The following is a 25,455-nucleotide window of genomic DNA, read 5'->3' as shown; positions in this document are numbered from 1 at the left end:
AATAATAATTAGAAAACATTTATAAAAAGCTGCTGGGGTGCTGTTTGGTGCCTCTGGAGTGAGCAGCTGTAAGAAAGCAAAAACAATCAGTGCGACTTCAGAGAGACTGAGAATGGGTTCCATGAGCTTAAATTGTCAATAATAAAGATGTAACAGCTTCCAACCGAATTAAAGTCTTGATGATGTTCCCATTGAAGTGAATTAGGCTTTTGTCTAGTTTTAATAAAAGTTGCCCTAAATGTTTAGGGTACTGATCTGAATACACAAAATAACATTACTTGACACACAAGGAGTGTCTCGTAACTCCCTTATTAGAAAGGCTAAAATAAATGTCTTTGTTTTCCCTTGCCTTGATTTGCTGCAGGCTTTTGCTTGCTGGTAACCCCAATATTGACCTTGATACTGACCTAATTTCCCAGCCCCTTTTCTTGTTTAGTCCCTTACCAGGAGATGTCATTTCACTGGGGATTTCAACTTTGCACGCTCTGGAAAGAGCTCCTAGAACTTCCTTCCTCCCTTGTGGTTTATTAGCAAGGCTAATTTATTAATGGGACTGCACAGCCACTGCCTGTTTTGTTGTGTGGTGTTGCCGCAGGGTTGTTACCCGACACTGATCTACTGCAAGAGAAAACACTTCAAGTACAGAAGCTGCTTTCCAGAGCAGGGTAAGGGATTCAAGCGGTCCGTGTTTGCGGGGCTCGGTTCCCTTTGCCGTGGCCAGCTTCCGCAGGGGCTGACAGGAGAGCTCGTGGTACTGAAGCAAAGTTACTCAATCATTCTTCCTCTCCAGGGTCTAGGTGGAAGGCAGGGGGAAGGGGAGAATGACCTGGGTCTCTGGGCTGGTCTGAGAGCGCTGCACAGCTCCTGCGTGGTTGTAACACTGACCCTGACCCTTCTGCCCTGCTGTGTCATCAGCGTGCGTGAAACTGCTGTGGGACTGCTGAAGCTGGGAAGAGCGGCAGAGTAGGAGCGATGGATGCACATCCTGAAAGGAGCTGAGATGATTTTGCTGCTCGGAGAGATATTTTACGGAGGTACCTGATTATCAGAGGATGCTGCTCCGAGGACTAGGTCATAAACGTGGTCCTGGTAGCACTTCAAGCTATGGCCTTCTCTAGTCAGTGAGGTTTTTTCATTAAGCCCTTATGGCCTGTGGTTTAGCTCTCGTAAGATGTCTGTGATCATGGGGAAGGTTGAGGTTGGACTTGGTCTTGCAAGTCTGGTCACTGCTGTTTCTTCTGGACGTTATCGTGCTGTCACGATACTCCAGAGAATGATTACTCCATCAAGTCCAGTACTGCTTCATACTGACATTAATGGTGCTTTGCCAGTGTGTAAGGACAAGAAGTTGTATCCTTTCATCTAAAGATAATACTTGCAAGTCTCAGCCAATGCTGGGAATTACTAACTTATAAAAGATCATACTTTAGGATTATCTGAATTAAACTTGTCCTTGCTGTTAAACTTTTTCTTCCTGCAAGTGCGTTGCATATATTGTAGAATTTATTTGGTCAAATATCTAAAATTATCATGTTGTGAACATGTTTTTGTGAAACTTGGCTATATTTTTTATCAAAATTCCTATGTCTGTTTACGGCGAGGAAAATAAAATTCCCCTTTCCTAAACAGTTCCTGTGAGTTAGAGATACAGCAGTGTCCACAAAGTCGTATTAACCCACAGATAGAGCAGTACTGAATTTTATGCGCTTCAGATTCTGGTATGGATGCTTTGTTGAAAAAGAGCAGGAAAAATTTGTTCAATGGATTGATTTTTAGTTAGATTCACAGAAGAGCTATGGGCGTATGTCAGCCAAAGTTGACAGAGGAGTAGAGTTCTCGCAAATATTACAAGCTTTTAAAAATCATTGGCTGGAAGGAGAGAAACTATAGCAGGAATTCAGTTTTCTGTTGTCTTTGGGCTGCTGGTGCACCAGTTACTGTTTAGTAGGTGATTAATTATGAGCTACTCGCTATCTTATGAGCAAATACAAGGTAAACAGGAGGAAATGAAAATACTGTGTAAGGGAATTGAGGTTATGGAAGACATAAAGAAATGATCTGGGATTACTGTGGTGAGGAGACAGGTAGGACACAGGATACAAATCCATAGCAGCTCAACTTCATTAGTTCTGCAGCTGGACAAACAATTTGTTTCCTTGCAAACAGCAGGGTGGTCTAGGTGTTTGAAATGGTGGAAGGAGCTCTGGGAGCTGGGTAAGCAAGCTTCTTGTGATCAGGGAACAAGTTGTACTGTTTTATATAGCACTAGGGGAAGTGACACACAAAACAGGAAAGACGAAGGGTAGGAGTGGGTGGGCAGCAGCACTGTGACTGGAAATGGCACTGGTGGCTCAGCGTTGTGTCCCTGGGGTGGTGAATGAGAGCAGAATGCTTGGTGGCTGCATAGCCGAATACCGTGAAGTGTATTCCCTTGTCGGTTTGTGAGTAAGAGAGGGAAAACCACAGGGTGATTCAGTACCTGAGTCATGGTCCAGCTCTGAGCTGTCCCTTTGGAGGAACACCCCCACCGCCCCCATACGTGAAGCTGGGGCTGACCAACCTCCTTAGGCTTGGAGGTCCAAAATTAACCAGTCTGCTAACTCCCTTCATAGGCAGAAGGAAAACAAATAGGAGGCGGAGGGGAGAGTTGACAATTCCCCTACTCCTCCACGCTGACTTATGTTGCTGTAACATTTATTTTAAAGTAGTTTTTATGCATAGTTTAAACACAGAAATGTAGTCCTTGATTGCTCATTCCATGCAACAGTGTTACAGGAGTTGTATCAAACACAGTCCAGTTACCAGCTGTAAAATATTAATAAAGTAATAAGCAAGCTTAGACAGAAAAAGAAGAAATCCCAGTACTTGGGAAAGAAAAAGACTCCCAAGAATCATTCTCCTCTGCAGTGAAGCATCAGTGAGTAGCACTAGGTTAAGGTTATGTTTTTTACACGTATAAAGTCTTGCATTTTCTGTGGGTGAGCTGCAGCATTTGCAGCCTCTCCTGATAGTCACAGCTGTCTGTGCTGTCTTGGGCTGGTGCATGAGAGTTTGTCAGTAAAGCTGGTCACCTTTTAAATATAAAATATGAAATTGTACACAAATATATATTGAGTCTAATTTAAAATCTGAGATGGGTCCTTTATTTTGTTGTTGATTATGACAAAAAATGCAGTAGAATACTCGGCAGATACTGACCCATCTTTTGTTACACTATTTAAACTGCCAAAGACTTTTTTTTTTAAAGAAGGGAGATAATTGCAGAATTTTCTGCACTGTCTAGATCAAGAAAACACTATGTTAGATTTATTTTTTTACCTCGACTCATGAAACAGAAGAAAATCTCATTTCATGGGAATCATTCAAAGTGTTAATAAACCCAATCTCACTGCATCACTTTGCCTTCAAAATAAATAGCACATTATCCTTTTAACTATACATGCACTGTGGCTTAAAAAGAGACAGACAGCAAAGGACAGTCTGCGCGATGAAAGGCTCCGAAACTTGCAGCGTCCCTCGATCAAGACTTACGTGAAGCATTTGCTGCACCCTCCTTCCTCGCCGGGCTCTAAGCTGCCTTGAAGCCCCATTCCACTGGTGGCATCCAACGGATCCACCGCTGCCGTCACCGCGCCGTGGTTAAACGCAGCCCTGCTGGGCCGTGCCGAGCGAGGCTCCGGTCTCGAGCAGGGGCAGAGTTAGCCTGGAACACCGTTCTGATGCTCTGTCCTTGGCTCCTCTCCAGTACAGGAAGCAGCACGTATTTATTGCTCGGCGCCGCTGCAGTTCCGTAGCTGTTGATAGCGTGTAGGAAGAGCTGTTTGATAGAAGTCCCAGTCACTTGTTTCAGCGGCTCGTTCAGCGCCTGTTACGGTTGGGGAGGACCCTCGCGTGTGGTGCAGGCTCCATAATTTCTGGAATTTAATGTATGCTCTCAGATATCTCTCAGGTTTTTGCTGAGACTGTTCTGTCTTGGTTTTGGCTCTTTGTCTGTAAATGCCATTTAAAGACTGTTACTTTTTTTTTCCCCCCTAACAGTATCAAGGACAAAAACAAAGGCGAACTAATCCCCCCAGTAATGAAGGAAACTGTAACCTACCTAAAAAGAAAAGGTGAGTTTTGTTTCAAAAGGGGATGTGCCCTTCAGAACAAGGACAATAGTATGAAACTATAGAATGCTCAGTACCCAATTCAGCCAAGTTTACAGCTACACAGATGTACTTAAATCCTGAAAACCTGAGTGGCAATTGGGCACTACCTTGAGAGCTTTAGTGCATAAGGAATACTTATCAGGTTGTTGTCCCAGTATAAAAAAAAACCCAACAAACAAACAAACAAAAAAACCCCAAAAACAAACAAACAAAAAAAACCCCAAACCAACAAACCACACAGACTTTTTGCTCTTGGGATTAGATTAGGGAATAACAAATGAGAGAAGATGTCTTGAAATACACGTCATCAACCCATATTACATTGTTGGTTTTAAGTTGAAGTCCCAGTAAAAATCAGTGAGAAGTTCTGTTGTTATAGAACCGGTGGCCATAAGAACTCAAAAAAATGTGTTTTGCAGGAGCAAGCCTGAAGTCCTCCCTTCACAAAATATTTTTACTGGCATTTGCAGACCCTTTGACTACAGTTCGTGTCTGTAGTTACAGTATATCGCAAGACAAATTATGAAGACCCATTTTTAAAATGTAAGCACCCACATATTGCCTTCGTGTACAGGGCAAAGAGAGGGTAGACTTCGAGCCACTGGCTATGCCACCGGGCTCTCCAGTGCATACCTGGAGAGCATAAAAGAGCAAATATCAGGTGCTATCTGCAGGGTGGGTGCGCTGTATTCCCTACACAGGGACGAAGGCACGTGCAGGGGAGGAAGTCAGTTGAGGCTTCAGTCTTGAAATTCCTTTTTCCCAGTGTAAGGTGATTTTATGTTTTGATCCCTGATTTTCAAGGCAGTCACAGCAACGTTTCCATAAGCCCTTTGTGCTGCAAGGCCTCAGAGTTTCACAAATGTTTTCTAAATCCTACAGTACTAAATCTAGAGCCTAGGTACATTTATCTTACGGGTGACAGGGCAGAAACAGAGCACAACACAGTTATGTGACTGGCACAACATTACACAGTGGTGGAACTGGGAATGATTTGTAAGATCCCTGAAAGAAGGGTGTGAATTTTTAATAGGTGTCAATAGAGGCAAGTGAAGAAAATCAAAATGTGTTTGGTTCAGTTTTTTAAAAAAAAAATCCATCACTGGTGTTCAATGTGCCATTAAATCTGGTTAATGTTTGAACAAATTTTGAGGATCAGCATGATTACTGTGAAGACAAAAAACACTCAGATCTCTGTATTGCTGTTAAATGAGTTTTATCGAGATTTTCCTCATTTGCAGAGCTACTTGTATTGACAGCACACATACAATATAAAATATAAATTCTGAGTACAGACTAGACAATGTCTCACCCCCATTGACAGGCTGTGCTCCTTCGTATTTTAGCTTACCCCATGGCAAAGAAGACCTTTAAATAACTGCCCATTTTATTTTAGTTTGGGTTTCGTAGCTGGAGTGAAGCTGATTATTATGCATAGGAGAATGAGAGAGATGTCCACTGCAGTGGATATCTGCTTACAGTTTGCAGCCAGTGGAGCCTAACATCTGCGGGGATGTTTGTGCACAGAACAGCTAGCTCCTTACCTCGTGAGATTGTTGGTTTATCTTCAAAATACCTGCAACAGCCAAGGCCGAGTAGTGGAGTGGGGCCAGTTCTGCTATTAAAAGTATCTATGAAGAGTTCCTAACAGGCTTTACTGAAGGCCTCTTGGTCCAAATTCAGGATTTCCACTCAAGCTCCTAAAGCTGTTTGGATGTGCTCTTTGCAGGCTGGTGCTAATGATGAAAACTTTGCAGGTGTAGCTTGTATCAAATATTATGGTTGGAGACAGGGAATGTAAATAGTTCACTGCTAAGAATGTTGAAGGCAAGTGACTGGCAGCTTGAGACAATCCCTGTAATTATAATTGTAAGTGGATAATTAGAGCTTGTGTAGTGTATCAGTGCATGCCCCATCTGCAGATGAAAGCCAGACTTTTTCGTGTTTTGAATTGTTATGAAACAATCGTCCTTACATATATTTAGCTTATCTTTCATAGGCAAATACCTTGTCCTCACTAATCACAGGAGTCAAGAGAGCGAAAATGAGGATGAATGTGCACTAACATCATTACTTCTCACAGCTGTCATTATTTAGAAATTGAGTGAAAATTTAGTCACTAGAACGTTAATGGATTTAAACTTTTGACTGTGCTTGGGAGGAGGGCTCTGCATATCCGGCACTTGCTTGGACCTATTTAAATATTTTAATGAAATAAGAGGTTTATGGCCATCATTATATGTGATAATGACCAGTAACTAGTAGTTCTTGCACTGACCTGACACAAAACCTCCTCCACGTCTTGCTTTTGTTCTTTCTAGGTATTTTGTCTTATCACTGTTGCGCCAGCCCCGTTCTCTTCCCTCTCACCAGTTGCTGCGTCCAGCTCGGACACCCCCAGTTTTCTGAAGCAGCAGTGCCAGCTGCGCAGTGCGGGGAGGAGGCAGCAGGTTGTGGCTCTCATGGCTGTGACAAAAGAAAGGGTTGGCTTAGCCTTGTCATTGCAGAATTTCTCCTAGGTTAAGTGTTTGTTATTCTGAAAGCAGTAATCATCCTTGGGTTTTCTCCGAATTTCATCTTTTTTTGGCTAAGAATTCGTCTGTTCGGTGCAGTACCAGCACAGTTTGCAAAGGACAGTGTCTGAGGAAATGCAGTGGTACTTCTGAACAAAGCCCTTCTGCTGTGTGCACACGGCAGTCGGTGGCGTGGCAGTGCTGGCCACAGATGTGTAGTCCAGCCCATGCACTTGCTGGCCAGCCTATCTCATTTTTTCCCCAGCTCTCTGTCCTTCTGTGCCGTGAGGAAGGAAGGGTGTGGGCTCTGTCAGCGTTGAGATTTTCCAGCCAGGCGCAGGTTTGCTCAGAGCTGTCGTATTCCCGATCATAAGGAGATCTCCACAACCAGATTGATAAGAAGAGATGGCTTGTCAGGTAGAGTTTTCTGACATTCTCAGCCAGCTGATGCTTGAAGTCAAGTCCCTGCCATGCCGAGGCTGTTCAGCAGTAGGTGACAGACATGCATTTTTTTGCACTTGCTTATAAGTGTGCAGGTATCTGTTGTACCTGCTGTCTGCTATGATTTGAACTCTTTCTCGAAATCTGGAATATCTCAATTCTGCCATCAGCTTTGGTGAGTGTCGGTTCCCGTGCTGACAGCCCCGCAGGCTGACTGGCAGTGTTCTTTGCACTCCAGACGTGGCCATGAGTACAGTGAAAGCTTCAGTTCATCTTCCAGAAGTGACAAAAATTCACTGTCATTACCCTATTCCATTTAATTTTGGCATAGTTTCCAGCCTCACAGGATTAGCAGGGAGTGGGTTTTGGTTTTCACCCTAGGTGCAGTATTTCCACTCTTTCTTCCCGTTGCTACGTTTTCACATCTATGTACCTGAAATCACTTTCTGAAACCCTGACTTAGACCACAAAAGCTTTTGCTAAATCATGCTTCATCAGCAGAGTTAAGATTTCTTGAACAGATTTGATGGAGCAACTGTGGTGGTATTCAAACTCAGCACCAGCCTGCAACAGCGTGCTACCAGGCTAAGGAAACTTTCGGACTCTGAAGTTCACCCGGCCTGGTTCATCTTAGTGACTCTGATCCCTTTGACAGAATCCTTCATGTCACATTTTTCCACCTCGATGTTTCAATTTTCTGCCTCAGTTTCGGGCAGCACTGTTTGCAGAAGCGTTCTTCCCAGCGTGGAGGCATCTGCACCTGGACGGATGAGCCGATGCTCCCCTTCTTGTCCCGGGTTATGGAGTGGGCTCTGGCAGCAGCAAGCACGTCCTCATCCCCTGCAGCCAAATTAGCTTTAGGACAGCGAGTGCGCGTTTCTTCCTCATGTGATTGTCCTTCTGCATATTTAGATAGCTGTTTCTGAGCCAGATGGCTCTCACTGGAGCCAGTTAGCAAGTCACCCAGTACCTTAACAAAGACTAAAGAATCTACTGCAAGCAGAGATTCCTCTACAGCTGTTTGTATTCTATAAATGAGATCCGTTATGGCCTTTGCCTCAGATACTATTACAATAAACACAATAAACTGAGTTTTTGATTTTCTATAATAATTTTCATGTAATTTTTTCAAGAGAGACAGAGAAAGTAGCCATTTTGCCCCTTTCATTCTAGCTCCACTGTAGAGTGAAAAATGTTTTAAAATTTTTTAATACTGATTTTTAAAAATGCTTTTTTATTTCAGTTCCTGCTAACCTTCACAGGGAAGAATTGCTTTCCTAACGTGAGTTCTGAGTGTCTGAGAAAATCATCAGCTCATTAAGACTAAGCCTCAGAGTTCACCTTCTGGACCAAACCAGAGAAGTGCTGTTAATCTCAGAAGTGAGGTGTTGGTATCGTCCTGAACACAGCTGATGATTTAGCCAGGCCAAAGAGGAAGGACAGGTTTAATGTAGCACATTTGTGACTAGGTTGTTGTAGTAATGAGCAAACCAGAGGACCTTTTTTTTTCATGCTCTGCCTCAAAACCATACCTATTCCTCTGTCTAGTTTATAAATGCAGAGCTTGACTTGCACTTGCACTAAATAAAGGGGTTTTTGTGTAGTACCTTATTTCTCATGGCATGGTAGAGATTTCCTTAATTAAGTATTCATTCTCTTGTCAGAACGATTCGGAAGTGTTTCTAACCTGATGTCATTCCTTTGGTGGTGATGATTTGCTGCTTTGCTTACAGGCCCTTTTCTCCCCAAAGCCCAGCTTTAATTTTCAGTATTAATTTCCTTCCTCTGGTTAACATGTTCCCGTGTGTCCTCAGCAACCTGTTTCGTGCTGAAGAGAGACTGTCAGTGGGGGCTGTCCCTTCTCCCCGGCCGTTCTGGTCACCGGGGATGTAAGGGACGCCATGCTGTGGAGGACGCCTTTGCGTGGGTGGCTTCGGTAGCGTGCGGGGTCGGGGCTGGGCGGGGGGTGCTGCCCACGCCGACCCGGCGCTTTACAGCTGCCCAGCCCCCGAGGCATTTTCATCCCTTGTGGGCTGGAGGATTTGGGAGGGCGTTTCTGCTTCTAAACTCTGACAAGATGTCACAACAGAAGGTCCCTTTTGTGTCTTTTCCTTGCGTGTCTTTTTTTCTAGAAAAGCAGGTTACAGGCTGGAGAGAAGGTATTGTGGTAAATTAAAAGCTAGGTGGTGTGTGGCTGGTGGTTCTGGTGTTTGGTTAGGTCAGTGTTAGTACAATTCCCCGTGCTCTCTTAGTTCTTAACCTCTGACCCGCAGGTTGAGTGTACTAACTGATAACACACTAAAAATTAAATTGCAGGGCAAAATCCAGATTTTGTTTGCAAACCCCTGAACATCTGGAGGTCAGGTGACAGGTTTTAAGGAAATTTGTATTTGGCTCATTAAGGTGAGTATAAACTGCACTGCTCAGACCTGCATGAAGATGTCAGGTTACAAAGGGCAGGAATATTGCTCAAGCCCATCTCAGATATTAATATGCTGTCATTGGTATTGGTCTTTTCAAAATACCAATTTGAAATATATTGGTAGGAGTATTATTGTTAGTGTATTTTATGTTTTAGAGAGTATCCCCAAAGGTATGAATGACATGCTTGTCCGTGCTTCTAAAACCAAAGCTAAACTGCTGGGATTATTACTAATATTTCCAAAATTTGATAACGCTTGCATTCTATAGAATGGCCATATAAGGAAACAGCCACAAAAAATTACACAGAGAACTGATTACTGAAAAGAACCTATGACACCAGCAGCAACTCAGAAGTGACGGAACAATAACTGTCAGTGAAGGAATCACGTTACAGAATTCTAAAGCAGAAAAGATAACTGTCCCCTATGTGAAAATTATCTCGCAGTAACCTCCGTTGCCAAGTCTCTCTCTCTTACCTCATTTCTTTTGTTCACTGGAAGTGCTTTGCAGCACCAAGATTTTTTTGTTCGATGTTGCCTCATGGTACCAGAGGAGAGTCCTGGATGATGACTGAGACTTCGAAATGAAATGGTAATAACCATGCAATAGAAGTTTATGTCCTATAGTGTGATTATAGTGACAACTAAAGCTGTCCTTTATCTGTTCAATAGCAGAAGCATTGATAAAAAGTGATTAATCTTTCCTCCTCATCCCCTCCATGAAGCAGGACAGATCTTGCTGATGGAAAAAGTTTTGTTTCCATTTTTTAATGTGAATGACTACATCCTGGTATTGATAGTCAGACTGGGTAGAGATGGGCGGCTGTGCATGCTGAATACGTTTGGATTGCTGCAGCTTAGCGAGTTTGCCTCCTGGCCTATGCTTCTTGTGATCAATCAAATATCTTTTAAAAATGCAGCACTGGGAAAGCTTGACATTGGCCATATAAACAGTTCTGAGGTCTTGGCTCTGTTGTTTTCATGTGAATGTTTTTTACCTAGGGTTCATGGAGATGAGATAAATCCCAAGACTGGTTCGTGTGCCATCAAATGAAAATGAACCTTTTAATAAGCACAGTTTGTGCATTTGGTGTTCAGGCATTGTAAATAAGTTATGTTCAGAGGTGTCAAGTGTAAACCGAGAATATTCATTCATAAATCCGAAGACTAGAGACTGTGCTGTTCAAAATTGCAAGGACACAAAGAGGCTTTGGGTTCTGCGAAGGAGGCACACTTCTGTATCCTTGCTGCTGCTCGGTTTTTCAGTAGGCCTGGAACTGTCTCCTCTCCTCCCTCTGCCCTTGATCTGCTGCGCACCTTCTTGCAGTGCAAGGCATCTTTGCAAACTGCAGACATCACGCTCGCTTGTTCTGTATTCATTGCACAGAGCAGAAGGGAAAGGAAGGCTGTGAAGTCTCCACCTCAAACTTGTACTGTATTTTAGCTTTAAAAAACACCCCCTCAAATTTGTCTTTACCGTAAAAATTCACAGTTGTCGCTACTTTGGGCATTTAAGATGTTACACTAAAGATGGACAATTAAAATATGCTGTAAACTCATCAGTCCTCATACTAGAAATAAACTAGTTCTAATTTGTCAAAAGGAATCTTATTAGAATTTGATAATCTGCAAGAAGATGCCTAGATCAGTTGTATTAATGAGAATGAAAACCACTTCCAAAGCAGGATGGATGCTTCCTGAGACTTGGCAGGGCCCCAGCCGAAAGAATCGTTTCCAAACTCGATTGGGGACAGAAGGAAGTCAGATGCTCACTCTTTGCTATTTCTCTTTTGAAAGCAGACAAATTAACAAAGGTTTCTGATGCCAGCAACCCTCAAATCAAGGATGATTGAAAGAAAAGGAATGTAATTTTCTCATCTCTCTCTCTTTGACAAGTTTGCAGCTATGCGACAGCATGTGTTGCTTTAATTTATCTTTATCAGTTTTGATTTTCTGTGGGACAACTGATGGGGGGTAGAAGGGGGGGTTAAGTATTTTTAGCAACAGTTTATTAATTCAGAGTGTGACACAGTTGTGTCATTGCACTGTGAAATTTTGTCTACTGTGGTAAAAGCCATCTTATTTCAATGTGGAATGAAGTGCCTGCCTGTTTTCATTTATGATTACTGACATTTAAATAATTACTCAGCGAAGTTCTCAATTGCAGAATCACTTTTCACTGAATACAGATGGGTCCTTCACTATTCACATCACCACATTTTTTTCTGTATAGCATTTAATATTTAAAATAAAATTTTGCTCTTTTTGCTCTGGAGAGCTTAGTTCTGGGTAGCAGAATTCTGCTGATCGCTCTACGTGTCTGTCTGTCTTCTGTCGGTGTGTTTCTTCGCGAGGGGCAGGGAGCAGTGTGTGCCCAGTGATCTCAGCAGAGGCTCGGCAGCGGTGACAGAATACGCGGGTGACCGGCAGCCGCGGGTGTCTCGGAGCTGGACAGCCCGGCTAGCTGCTCGTGCCAGTCATCCCCTGGCTCCGTGCTGGCAAGCACGGCTGCTCCAGGCTTGCTGTTCTCTGTGGACTGTGTTACCCGTGCTGTTAATGGCAAAATAGTTCATGCTGTGAGCAGGATTTGATTGAAGAATACTATGAACAGAAATTCAATAGGCTACTTCAGAACTTTTTTTTAAAAGGACAAAAATGAATGCTTTGTGCTGCGATGACCAGGATTGTCTTCAGCTAATTTTGTTTCCTCATCCCATAACTGTGGTGGCTCTGGCCTGTATTTTGTTGGCAAAAAGACGACAAAATAATTAATCTTATTTTAGTGTAGGTACCTTGTGTTAGCTTAATTATGGTAGTTCCAAGAATTGGGGATTTTTTCCCCTAGTGTGTGAAAAGGAAGAGTCAGGCTTGGAGAAAGTATTTCCTGACTGTGTGTAAGGCTGTGCCTTTACCCATCACAGTGGAATAACCAGTGAGAGGCTGCAGGTCGCTTTCCTCCCTGCTGTCCCTTACATGAGGCTCCGGTTGGGGGCACAGGTTAATGCTGTTCAGGTTATGTGACATGGGAAACGCCGTCATTCAGATCATGTTTTCAGGTAGCCTGCCCTGCCTAAACACAGAAAGCACTGAGAACAGTTAGTAGACTGACAGACTTCTAAAAAAAGTATCCTGCTCAGTTCGTATGCATCACAGGAGTTAGAAAAATATATCGCAAAAGGGCTGTCTCTGTACCCGGGATCGTTGTTTTCCCCTTTCAATAGCATAATGGTTGTTGACTCACATTTCTGGTTACCAGTAGGCTGAAGTTATGGCCCATGCTTTATTTAAAAATCGCTATAATACATTATTTTCTGGTCTGAGCATCTTTTAAAAAAAAGATGTGGCTATTTTGTTGTTGCGGTTCTTTTACTTTAGAAGGAGAATATAGCTTTTTCTTTGTTCCTAAGAATTGCACTAACCTACATTTAATTAGCGTCGTGTCGTTTGGACGAGTTGCCCACAAAAGTAAGCAGGGCTGGAGATACCTGCTTTGGTAGTTGGCTCGTTGCCACTTGTGGTCAAACAAATGGCTGTATTCAGCTTCAGCTGACCTGGAAAATGAATTCTGGAAAAAGCGTGGATATCCCAGCTTTCTGCAGATGAGAATAAAAGTTGCTTTTCCCCCCTCAGACCTCCAAAAACATATCCAGCGAGAGCTTAACGTTATGTGCCATTACAGTGACATTGATGGGATGCAGGGCCACACAAGTACAGCTGCTGTCTATGCTACAGATTAATGACTTTAATTAGACTCTTTCAAGCTTAGCCAGTAAATGCATAAATATGTTAAAAATTGATATTTATTACATTATACAGTAAGATTCACATCAGATTAAAGCATTAACTATTAAACCAATTCCTTCAAACTGAATTGCAAGGATTTATGATGTCCATTTTCTGAAAGACTGGTTTCTACAGAGAACTTCTAGTCCACTGACAGCCAGCATAGAATTCTACAAATTCTCAGGAAATTATTGTCTGTCTTGTTTGCAGAGGGCAGTGCCTTGGCGAGCTCGCTGTTCACAGCTGCCACTTCCAAAACGACCTCTTTGGACAGGCTGTGCTAGAGATCTAATGGAACAGTTTTACTTAGGTGATGTCACTTGCTGTAACTTTATTAAACTGCAACATTACCTGGTCGGGAATAAACCAGGCAGTCAGTTCATAATTATTGTCCATTTGGTTCCTTTACATGCCCTTCTTATATGTTGTAGTTGGAGATATCATACTCCTGCCAGAACTGAGTGCGTGGGCTAAAGTTTTAATATTCAACCTGGAATTTAACAGGCAGGGGCATAAATGCTTAGAAAGTAAACAGGAGCTGCGTTCAGCTGAGCTCCAGCTAAGCCTCTACATCTAGTCAGTGGAGCACTTACAAGTAGAATGTGGAGTTCTTTGCAGAAGTCTCTGAAGCACGTCTGTGAAAATTTACCTCAATAGTACGTTATCAGTTCTTTTAGTGTACTGACCTAAATTCATATGAACAATACTAAATGCTGTTCTGTAAGAAATGGGTTCCTTAAGGAATTTTGTGTTAATATACTAATTTTTCATATATAAAATACACATACAACCTGGGTGAATTTACGAGAGTATCTTTAATTAATTTATGACTCAGATTTTTCTAGAACACCATAAGGATTTTTGATCATGCAAATTGATGCATGTATACTTTAACTGAAATACACAAACACTGATTTCAGTCTGTCTGCTTACCTACTGGAAGATAAGCAATGAAAAAATAAAAAAGCCATTCTGCTCTTCCACCTTCACATAAAGAAAAGCACAGCAGTCCTTTCAAGTCAGCGAGTGTTCGGCCGCCCTTCTCAAAATGACAGCAATTTTATGTTTTGTCAGACCAGCGTAGGGTAGTATTTTAGATTTCTCTGCTTCCAGTAGGACTCTCCAGTTCAGACTACAAGTGAGCCACATTGCGTTACCTGCTGGGTGGAAGGAACAGCACAAACTGGAGGGAAGGAAAGAGAGAGGGAAATCAATATTTTACCAACCTCGAGAGCAAGAAGTACCACAAGTCTCAAGAAAAGTAACACTTCTTGTCCCTATCCTGTTTTGCGTAATAATTCAGATAAACAGCTTGCCTTGAAACCTGTGGTCGAGATTAGATCCTTGATTTGGATGCATTTTATTGAAGTTTTTCCTCTGTAGCTGAAGTCGGATTTCAGTTAGTCCAAGACGTGACAGCAAATTAGATAGATACCTTTCAGGAGATTTATGATAAATATCGCAGAAGTACTTTAAGGATAGAATCAGGTATTTCGAAATACCATGGGCAGGCAGAGTCCTAAATCCCACTGGTTTGCAGAGGAAGATGGAAGGAGCAGTGGTCTGTCCCAAGCTGCCTTTAGGCTGGGGAAGCCAGCATCCTTCCAGTGGTAAGAAACAGCCTCCTCCATCCACAGATCCTACGCAGCGGTCCCCAGCCTAAAGGACCTTGTCTCACCCACTGGCAGAAAAGGAAGATGAGGGAATCTTTGCAAGCACCCTCTGTAGTTTGCGGAAGGTTTAAGGCAGGGAGAACTGCAGATTTACAGGCGTGGTCTGCGGCAGCCTGGTGAGTCTAAATCTCCTGCTTCTATGTCATTAAGTGCAATTGAAAGCTACTTTTAAATAAAAATTATAGTTGGCAAGACACTCTGAAACACTTAAGGAAAGGTGGTGGTATTTCTGTGAGATGCATTAAAGAAAGTGCTGTAGGCAATGTTGCGAAATTATTTGATTGTATATTCTTTTCTCAGGGACTTTATTTCCAAAAAATGAGTGTATCAATGGGTTTGTTCCCAAACCTTCTCCCTCTGTTCGGTTTTCAACAACCTGCAGAGAAAAACAAGAGAGTGCTAGCTTTTACAGATGAGACCTGTGTTCTTTGTTTTTTCAGGACTGCAAGTTGAGGGCCTCTTCAGAAGGTCAGCCAGCACCCAGACGATCAGAGATGTTCAGAAACTCTACAACCAGGGTAAGCTGTCGTCACACCGTGGCCAGCAATAACCTGAGGGCTTTGCTGACCTTTGTTTTCTTGGTGAAGCAGAAATGCTAGCTTTCTGGTAATCAGCTAATTGTAAAATCATTTGTAACATAAAATATCATAATAAGAGCGCTAGTACAGAAACCTGAAGGAAAGCAACAGGCACTTGATGCTTACTAAATAGCAAGTCAGCAGTTGATGTCAGACTGGAGCTGACAAAATCCGTAGCAGCTAATGAATGATAAGGTCTGTTTCTCAGTAAACATTTATATTGCCTCTATGCCCTTTGAGTTACTCTAGTTACAAAGTACAATGTCTTTGTGTCATTTTGCCCCATATTTTTCCATGGTTATGGCAAAGAAATATAATTTTATCTAATAATTTATGAAATGTAGTGAAGTAATTTTGAAAGTCACTGACTTCCCTGTGAAGTTATTTTACGAAATGCCTTTATGGGGAGCATCTCTTACAGCAAGATTAATAAAAGTCTATGAAAAATACAAAAAAGAAAATCCTAGGAGTTATCAGCAGCAGAAAGCCAGGACATTTTATGTTCAACATGTAGTGTGACATAGTTTTTAAACAGTAGTTTAAAGAAACAGTAAACCTATGATTGAAGACCTTTTTTCTTGTTTTTCTCCATTTAGGCAAGTGTGTGAATTTCGATGATTATCATGATGTCCATATTCCTGCTGTTATCCTAAAGACTTTCCTTAGGGAACTCCCTCAGCCATTGTTAACTTTTGAGTGTTACGATCATATCCTTGGAATCACTAGTGAGTATAAATAAGTTCTAGAAAAATTTGTACAGCAAGTTGAACTGGACCTGGCTAATTCATGCTAACCTTGACACAGTTGTGGGTATATAACATTATTAGTGCTTCACAGCAGCCATGAACGGACCACCTCATCATCTGTACCAGAGCAAGGTGGTCAGGGTTACCAAGACCTTCAGTGCTTTTTACAAGATTTACTGGTTTATCTATATATCATACTGTATTATTAAGAATTGGATCAGACTTCTCACTGTCAGGACTCCGTTTTCATGTCATGGCACAGCACTGAGTCAGTCTTGGTGATACAAGTTATGTCAGAGCAGCTTTAGTTTTAGCAGCAACACTGGCAAAATTATGGGAACAAAATTTAGTTGGTCATTTGTACGCTTTCGTTTTTTTTCCCTTTTTGTTCCTTTTTTTTTGTGGGGAGGGGATTGTTTTTATTGGAACTGTTCCTATGGGATAACATATTGCGGGAGAAAGGATCTAAAGCCATGAGAAGATGCTGATTATCTAAAATCTGGCACCACATGAAACTATGAATAATGAAACTTTATTACATGGCCTTTGTCAGGGACTAGAAGTTTGCAGTGCTGGCAAGGTGACTCCCTAATAGATGGGGGTCGAATATCTGAGATTTAGTACCCAGTACTTGTAGAGACTGGTATTTTGCCATCTAAGCTATGGTCAAGATAGCAGGGAACCAGTAGAGCTTCCAGTAACAAGTCACAAGCACACATTTTCCCGAAACCTCCTTTTTGAGAAAATTATGTATGTCATAATGAAGTACGGCTTCCAACGGAGTCCCTTAGCATATCTCTGGTAACCGTGGGCTGATGCTCTTGAAAAGTGTAGGTTATCATCACTACCATGACTATTGCTGTTGGGGTAGGTCACTAAAATAATCCAGGTCAATGATAAATCTCAATGGTGACTTGTTTGTAAAGTTTACCTAAGTGTACTGTATTCTAGGTAAAATTCTTATACTGTGCCCATCACTAGCATCTGCGTGTACTGTTTCATGTCATCAACTGTATTCATGTATTTCCATTTAAAAACTTGATCAGGTCATTTTCAGAATCCTCTGAAGTTCTGTGCTGCTTTGCTATTTGCAAGTCTATAGATCACTGCCTTCCAAATCAAGGATTCATCTGTCCGCACACTAAGTATCTCAGGGTGGTGAGAAAAACAGTCTACTCAAAGCAAGGTGGTAGAAATGGAAGGACTAAGGATAGTCACTCAGAACTGGAAAGAAGAGGGGAAATTTGGAAAAAGGCTGTATAAATGCCAATTTTTACTGAATTAATCTTGTGCTGTCCTTCTGGACATGATATCACTTTGTGATACAGCTAAGTGAAAAACGAGAACAAGTCTGAAAAGAATCTGAGAGCAGTGCACTGTCCTAGCAACACTGGGAGGTTTTACTTGGCAAAACACCTGTGAAATGTTCATCCCATGTCATTTTTGTTTACTGGCATTTAAAATGTTGATGAAATACGTTGAAAAGTGGAGTTTAAGAGGATTTCTCCTTGGGCTTTCGTGTTATGCAGTGTAATGTCCACTATCTTTTCTTGATGCTGTGGTGATATCCTGATTTGAAATGACCTTAAGCTTGAGAGCCAAGCAAAGGCGTCTTTGCTGTGAGTACGGTGCAGAAGGGAGCTGCGAAGAGGTGCGATTGCAGACAGCTGTCTTGGGGTGGTTTGGAAATTCTCCTTCTGTCTTGTGGAAGACAGCAGAGCGGTGTGTGATGTATCTGTTACATCTCTTAACCCGCAAACCCAAAAATACAGTCTCTCTGCTTTGTAGTACTTTGAAATGATAGTGAAACTTTTCTCTGTAGTGTCTCATCTGAAACATATTTTTAAAAGAGTTATTCATGGGAGCTGTGCAATAAATTAGCTGAGTGACTGACTAAAAATAAAATCAATAAAACCTTGAGGCTTGTAATTGTCAAAGAATGTCTTCTTCGGACTAGAAAACTGCGAAGGAGTTCCCTTACCCAGTGCTGCTGCGCTACCTGCATTCTTTGCTGTGCAGAAGGCTGACAAAACGATTGCTGGGGTTCAGCTTAGTGTGTTTTATGGGAACTCGTAGCTTTGCGGTAGGAAAAACGTCAACACAGCTCACCACGGCACAGCTTCATGTAGTTAATCCAGAGCTTAAGGGAATGGTTAACAGTCTGGAATTTTGTGCATGCACACATACTTATGGGCTCCTCTAGCTGTGTCAGGGAGAGAGAAATGCAGCAAATGCAGAAAAAACATCATCACAAATGAGCTTGTCTCAGCAAGAATAAAATCAGAGCATAAAAAGTAGACGCCTGGATTCAGCACATGGAGAGATAATGGATTCAAATCAAGTCCTTTGAAAGTTCTCTCTAGCAAAGAAATTATTTTAGCTATTTCACTGCATTGAGAAAATACTCTGGAAGTTAGCCTTAGCCAGCTACATGACAGTAGAGAATACGGTAGGATCATTCAGAGGGATAACCCTGACTTGAATTTAATATTTCATATTAAATCTATGGTTGTGAAGGTTAGCAGAGCTGAATTTTCTGGTCAGTTTTACGGACGGGTATCTAAAGCAATTCCAGCCGATACAAATAAGGTATTCTGTCTTGGTATTGGGATGTTGTGGAGTTAAGACTGACTTTGACATTGCAGGTGTGGAGAGCAGTCTGCGAGTCACCAGATGTAAGCAAATCATTCAAGGACTTCCTGAACACAATTACGTTGTTCTGAAGTATCTGATCTGCTTTCTCCATATGGTGAGTAAAGGCAAAATTTCCCAGTAGTGTCAGTCTTTTCTTTCTAAATCTGCTCTTGTTAATTCAACATTGAAAGTCTCCCCAGAAAATAAAACTGAAGAATTTTAAGAGTATGGTGGTGGTGCAGTACTTGCCCATGGACTGACCTCAGGGTGCAGAACCCTCCAGGTCCAATAAAAGTCAGTGCTAAACGATGGTCTGGCCATCCCCTCACACATTCTTTAGATGTAATGAAAACCACGGTATAAATTTAAATGGAACTGTGCCTCTACTGGAATATTTAAAAGTCCTGTCCACCCGACTTCACATTCACAAATGTATGTTTATAATGATTTAGTTTTTTATTTTTTTCCTATTTTGGAGTGAAAAAATGCCTGAAAATAATGGTTGTGTGATTTTTGGTGTTGGAGGAAAAACTAGGTGAAATCACCTTTTTTCTCCAAAGGAAAAATATTGAACAACTAAAACACCAAGTAAATTAGTGTCATTTTAGAAAATTATAGAAATACTAATGAGCTTTAGAACAACAATCAGCAAAATATTTCATGTTAAATCTTACAAATAACCTTTTCTTGTTTAAAATAGCCTTTCATCCTGTAATTTACTACAGTGTTAAATGAAAAACTTCAACCGTGCTATTTTCCAAGGGTTTTGGTGTGCGTCAGGATAAGTGGAATCGTGTGTCTTTTGTCCTACTTTTTCATTTGCTGATTTTCTTAAACCCATTTTTGGAAACCCCGCAAGTGTGAGGGCTTGGGGAACAAACAGTTCTGCATTTAGCCTAGTGACATCCTTTGGTTGCCAGTTCAGGTGCAGGGAAAGACAGTAACAGGAGTGTAAATGTCCCTTCCTTTTGTCTTATCCAATGCATTGCCTTTTCCAGATGGCATTTTTCAAACCCAGGTGCCTAAAATTGAGGATCATGGTGTAGCTGACACCTAAATAAAGTGTTGTAGCCTCCAGAAGTCCTAAAACCCTATCAAAGCAGTCATGTATGTGGAATGATGCTGATTTTCGCCAGTGGAGGAATTAACCCTCAGTAACTGTTCTTGGGCTACAATCATGTTTGCTGTATTCTAGCCAGTAGCATATTTCAGAAACAAGTACATTTAATCCCTTTTTCTATCAAAACGCTACAGAAAAGCAAGATTAAGGGAAGCACATTGCTGTGACCCTCGCTCAGACAGCATGTGCAGGGTTTCTGCATGTTCATTTACTGTTGCTTAGCTGAACTCTAATGCTTTTAGGGAAATCCTTTGCTATTATTTTAGCAACTGATATCTCTCCTCAGTGTTATGAATCGTGTAAGTGACTTTGTTTCAATAATAGATGCACCATCTCGACGCACTTAAGGGCTGAGCACTTGAGGTGTTAATGAGGTGTGCAAAAGTACTACATGGTGTTTTCTGTAATTGGGCAACAGAACATAGCATTATTTTTGAGTATGCCTTGTTATGTAAAGTACAGCGTCAAGTTGATACTAGTGCTCAGATCTGCAATTTTTGCTGATACATGGCTTTTCATCCTTAATGTCTCGGGGAGTATTTGCATTTGGAAAGGTCAAGGGAACGTGAAACAATCTAGGAGCTAGAGATTTCTATTCAGTGCAGATCAGTGTGCTGCACAAGCTGCCACAATTCAGACTTTAACAGAGCACTTCAGCAATAATCCTAGTTTTTACCTGCAAGCATCAACCTTCTTACATGTAAGAGGCAATTTAATTCTTCCATGAGCTCAGCCTTAAGCAGTGCAAGAGGTACTTGTGGTAATTTCATGAAGTGGGATGAATTGTAATCACTAGGTACAGTTTTGAGCACTCCAGGTTTGATACAGGCTTGTGGAAGAAGGAAGAAAAAAAAATATATCTCTATTTTCTTTGTAGTCTCAACCTCCTTACTTAATGAAACGGCTCCTTCTAGTCCAAGGGTGGAAGACAGTGCAGCTCCTACAGAAGTAAAATACTTGCATTTCAACAATAGGCCCAAACTCTTTAACCTTAGATCGGCAGTGATGTTGCCAGTAGTGAGCCCAGCAAGCTGTGAAAGGTAGAAGCTGTCCATCTCCACTTTGCAGAGCATCTGGCCACCAGAGAGGGGTTTGCAGGGTCCTGTTGGAGCTGGCGTGGGCTGAGATCCCTGGGCAGAACTGGGCAACCAGGAGCAAGTTTGTAGAGGCAATGATATCTAGATTGTGTTTTTATAACCACGTCTTTGGTTTTGGTACCAGCTGATACAGCCCTCTCTCTATGCTTACACACTCTCCCTCTCTGCTGCTGATTTCTGTCCCTGCAGTCATGCCTGATGCAGGAGAAAAGTGGCTGACTTGACTGAAAGAACCATTGCAAAAACCTGCCAAATTCAAAATGTCAGACTTGGACCAACTAGAAAAAAATGGACAAGGTTTTGGGGCCCATGAGCTATGCTTCAGATCTGTAACTGAAGCAGCAAAGTTAAGGCCAAGTATGAGCTGGGAAAAAGATGCTCTGAATTAATGTTTTGTCTCAATCACTTGTCCAAATGAGAAGTGTAATTAGCACCAGCAAAGCCTGGGGATGGCTGGAGATGATGGGGCATGTTGGGAAGGATTAGATGACTCAGCCTCATGGAGCAGATACAGGCGGTTGGCACATCTGCAAGGTAGCTGAGTGGGGGGTAGAAACTTGTATTTCCAGTCAGGTTGTGGGGGCATTTTAATATCTAGTAATTTTCTTTTGAAAAGTCTTTCGTGGAGTTCCTGTCAGCGTTGCGACTGAGAAACTAAAGAGATGGTGATGTTCTTGTATTTTTAAACCGTGATAGTAATTGGCTGTTTCCACCCTCTGTATTTCACCGTTGCAGTTCTTTAGGTAGTGCAGTGGCTGGCTGGTTTCACTCCTGCAGTATCCGTGAGCGTGCTGGGATGCAAGTGGGTGGCATCCAAAAATCGTCACAATTCTGTTGAGGGAAGCTGGGTGTTTATTCTGGGATAGCCAAGATGTATACTTTGCATTTGTTCATGTGGCACTGAATCTTCCGTGTTTATTTCCAGTGAAGAGTTTTGCAGTGTACAAGTTTTGTCTTTCTGGAGGACCTTCTTTCAGTATAGGCTGTGATTACTTCATGATTTTTCTATACGTGTTCCAATGAAAGGGGGGAAAAAACCCAACAAACTGGAGCTGTGTAGTGCTTTCATGTAATACTTTCTGTGTTGTTCAGATGATTCGTGCAAAGAGATGATGTAGGTCCTTGGCGAATTGTCTCTTATTAGCTTGTCAAATTGACAAAGCAAGTGTATTTTCACTTGAAACAGAGATGACGGTTACTAACCTTGTGAGGTAATCAAAGGAGGAGTCAAGGGGGTTAGTGCAAATGCTGAAGATGTCATTTGTATTTTTTGGCTAGAACGTAGCTTTGGGGTGCAGTTATTTAGAGTGGAAGCCCGTAAAGAGGTTGGCTGGCTGCATGCTGCCCTTACATGGTCTGGTGTTGGAAGAAAACACCAGCTGCTCATAATGGTGGTGTAGGTGAAGTGGACGTGTTTGTGTCACTCAAAGAAATCTGGCATTGGAGTAGCGAGGGGGTTGAGATGGTGTGAAGCCTGCTCTCCTTGGTGAGGGACAAAGCCGTTACCACTGGTGCGACAAGGCTTCCTTACTTGCAGCTCTTGGTAAACTGGCAGAGAGTATTGTGGAGGGAGGTGGATTCACTTGCACGCTGCTTCTTGGATCTGCAGAGGAAAGGATCGCGGTGCGTTATGGAGTTGTGCAACCAACATGTCTCCCTTGAATTCTAAGTGTCAGCCTCATTGATGACTCACAGATCAGGCTCAGTGTAGCTCTGCCTCAGATGATATAATTGCTGTTGCATTTTATCTTAAGGATTTTCTCTCTCGGGGAGAAGCAGTGTCACGGGTATTTTTTGCTCATCATTTCAACGTTGAGTGTCTCCTTGAAATGCTCACAGAGTGGTAGTGGGTGGGAAGAGATGGTTTCATCTTGGAGTTAGAAACGTTCTTTGAAATAGTTGACCTAAAGAGAAAATTCTGGCTCTACCAGCAAGGCGCAGTGGTGGTGCTGAGCTGAAACGTTGGCCTTCGAAGGCAGGGGGGAGGTTAAGCTGGATGTGTTTCAGCTAGCGCTTGACGACAGCACTTGTACATGACTTGCAGGATGAAGTGTGTCAGGGAGCACTCCCAAAAACCAGGGGAAGGCAACTGCAACAGGTATGGCTCCTTCCACCCACCACTGTCCTCCAGTGCTGTACCACATGCTTCTGCGTCATCACAGGGCACCTGCCCCGTGTACACTGCAGGTACCTGCCTTAGGTATACAGCACGTAGCTTTGGTTTTGTGATATAAAACAAAACAGTGTGATGGGCTGTGGCTCTCACATTATTTTAGAGCCTTTCAACTGAAAAAAAACCACCAAAAAAACAATTTGTCCTCGATCCACAGGGGTTTCACATGTACCACAGTGTACAGCGTGGATGCAGCGAGTATGAGCCAGGTGATCCGAGGGCTGGAATGCAGACCCCAACCCTGCTACATGTATTGGTGTCCAAACGCCGGCTGCGTTGTCTGGCTGCCTTCAGGGTAATACCTAGGTCTGTGTCTGCTTGTTGGCAGAGTACTCATCGCTGTCCTAATCGTTTTCCCTCATCAGTTATTTTGGTAGCAGTTCAGCTTCTGCTACATTGCTGTAGTATAACGAACTTTTGTTTGAGCTGATCTCGTCTGAAGCAGATTAAATGAACAAGGCGGGCTTGGTGGTTTTTCTGTGTAGTTAAATAGTGCATCGAGAGCAGTATGTGAAGATCAGCAGATCATATGTGATTTGTGCTCTGGGGAGAATGACGCAGGTTTTGCATGAAGTCATGAAGCAGGCATTGCCATTTAATCTGGTGACTTTTTATTCTCAAGCTGTGAAGTCAATCCTATGAAAACGTGTATCCAGTATATCCAGTATCTCCTTCCTTTATCCAGCCCTGACCTTAAAAACAGTTGATGCCTTTAATATTTGTAGCAGAAGTAGCATCACAGTAGCTCTGATGTCCCAGAAGAGTAAGGCAAAGATTGGAGGGAAAAATAGTATCTATTACTGGAAAAATTAAGATGGCTAGGAAGAAAATTTTACGCTTTTGGGCATGTAAGTGCTTTTCATGTCCCACCAGGAAAAGACTTCCATCCTGCGCACATGTCTGAAGGGCATTGTGTCCCCTCGTGGCTGAGCACATAGGCTCCTTGTTAGGTAGAACACCAAGGAGGGTGGGACTGTGCTGTAGGAGATAGAGGGGCATGAAACCTGTGTCACTGGGCGGAGGGCAACTGGAGTTTATGCGTATGTGAGGAAGTGTTCGCATGATCATAGTGTTTGCTGTAGTGCCCTGAGGCTTTTCATAGTATTACAGACCTGCCTTTTCAGGAGTCTTTATAGCAAGGCAGACATGGAGAGACACCTGAGAAGCAGAAGTTTTTGCTTTCCTATTCCACTTGAAATTGCAGCAGGGAGAATACATGGGAGATTTTGCCCAATAATTCCTTGTTCTCTCCGAGATGACAGCTTCAGAGTAGCCTGTACATCACAGTTTGTGACTGCATGGTCTTCCCATGACAAGTTACTGATCACCAACTGCAGCTGTTAGCCTGAGAAGAACTGGTTGAATTGCCTAGGTCAGGAGGAATCAAGAGCATCTTCAGATTGCTGGCTCTTTACAGTAACGGAGAGCTTGTAAGATAGGACACCCAAACCATATTGGGCTTTAGATACCAGCCATGCAATGCAGGAGAGCGAAACACAGACAAATTCCCTGCCAAGGCCACACAGAGATACAAAAATACTCCTGCCTACCTAGTTCTGGGCTCACAGCCACAGGTAGAAAAGTAGGACACGTCATCCAGGTGCAGAATAGATTTCAGTGCTGTGTATTTTACCTGCAGCCCATTTTCTCCTCCGTTGCTTCAGAGGAATCAGGTGGGTGTGGAGGTACTTGGAAGTGAAGTCATGCATCAGTGGGAGGAAAAAAAAATGCTTCTAAATCCTTGCAAACAACTTCAGAAGTCCTCAGGGTTTGTTCTATAGGGGACTTAGTACTGAAGCAGATGGGATAGGTGTTTGTTTATGCTGTCCTTCCCTGCCCCCCAGCAGAGATAATGATAGATTCCACGTAGAAGGATTGAAAACAATTAATTTTCCTAGGATAAGGAAACGATTCAGCCTTTTTGCTTGACTTACTGACATCTTCTGTTACACTTGAGGGACACAGACTCCACTGGCCCTGTAGCTCTAGGCTGCATAGTGAGCCCTGAGGCTGTTAAGCAGCCAGTGACGTCCCCGTGGCCAGGGCCTGCTCCCGTCGTTGGGTCGTGCTCAGTGCAGCGTGGTGTCTTGTCTCTCACTCCGGGGCACACGTCTGCATATACC

The 25,455-nt window shown here is 42.5% G+C and overlaps 1 protein-coding gene across 4 annotated transcripts in view; it reads left to right on the top strand.

Moving 5' to 3' along the window:
- The window catches only part of ARHGAP8 (Rho GTPase activating protein 8), a 71,825-nt gene that overhangs the window by 45,653 nt on the left and 717 nt on the right, over positions 1-25,455 (top strand). For 3 of the 4 annotated variants that reach the window (XM_075442900.1, XM_075442914.1, XM_075442907.1), the window contains 4 exons: positions 4,039-4,112; positions 15,425-15,502; positions 16,159-16,287; positions 18,954-19,057. In XM_075442900.1, coding sequence (XP_075299015.1) covers positions 4,039-4,112; positions 15,425-15,502; positions 16,159-16,287; positions 18,954-19,057 — 385 coding nt within the window. The remainder of the gene's footprint in view (positions 1-4,038; positions 4,113-15,424; positions 15,503-16,158; positions 16,288-18,953; positions 19,058-25,455) is intronic. The other variant, XM_075442920.1, reaches the window with a different exon arrangement.

This window comes from Opisthocomus hoazin, chromosome 1, assembly GCF_030867145.1.
Source record: "Opisthocomus hoazin isolate bOpiHoa1 chromosome 1, bOpiHoa1.hap1, whole genome shotgun sequence".
Taxonomy (NCBI): Eukaryota; Metazoa; Chordata; class Aves; order Opisthocomiformes; family Opisthocomidae; genus Opisthocomus; species Opisthocomus hoazin.
The sequence above is the reverse complement of the archived record's forward strand: the minus strand, read 5'-3'. Positions and strand labels throughout refer to the sequence as shown.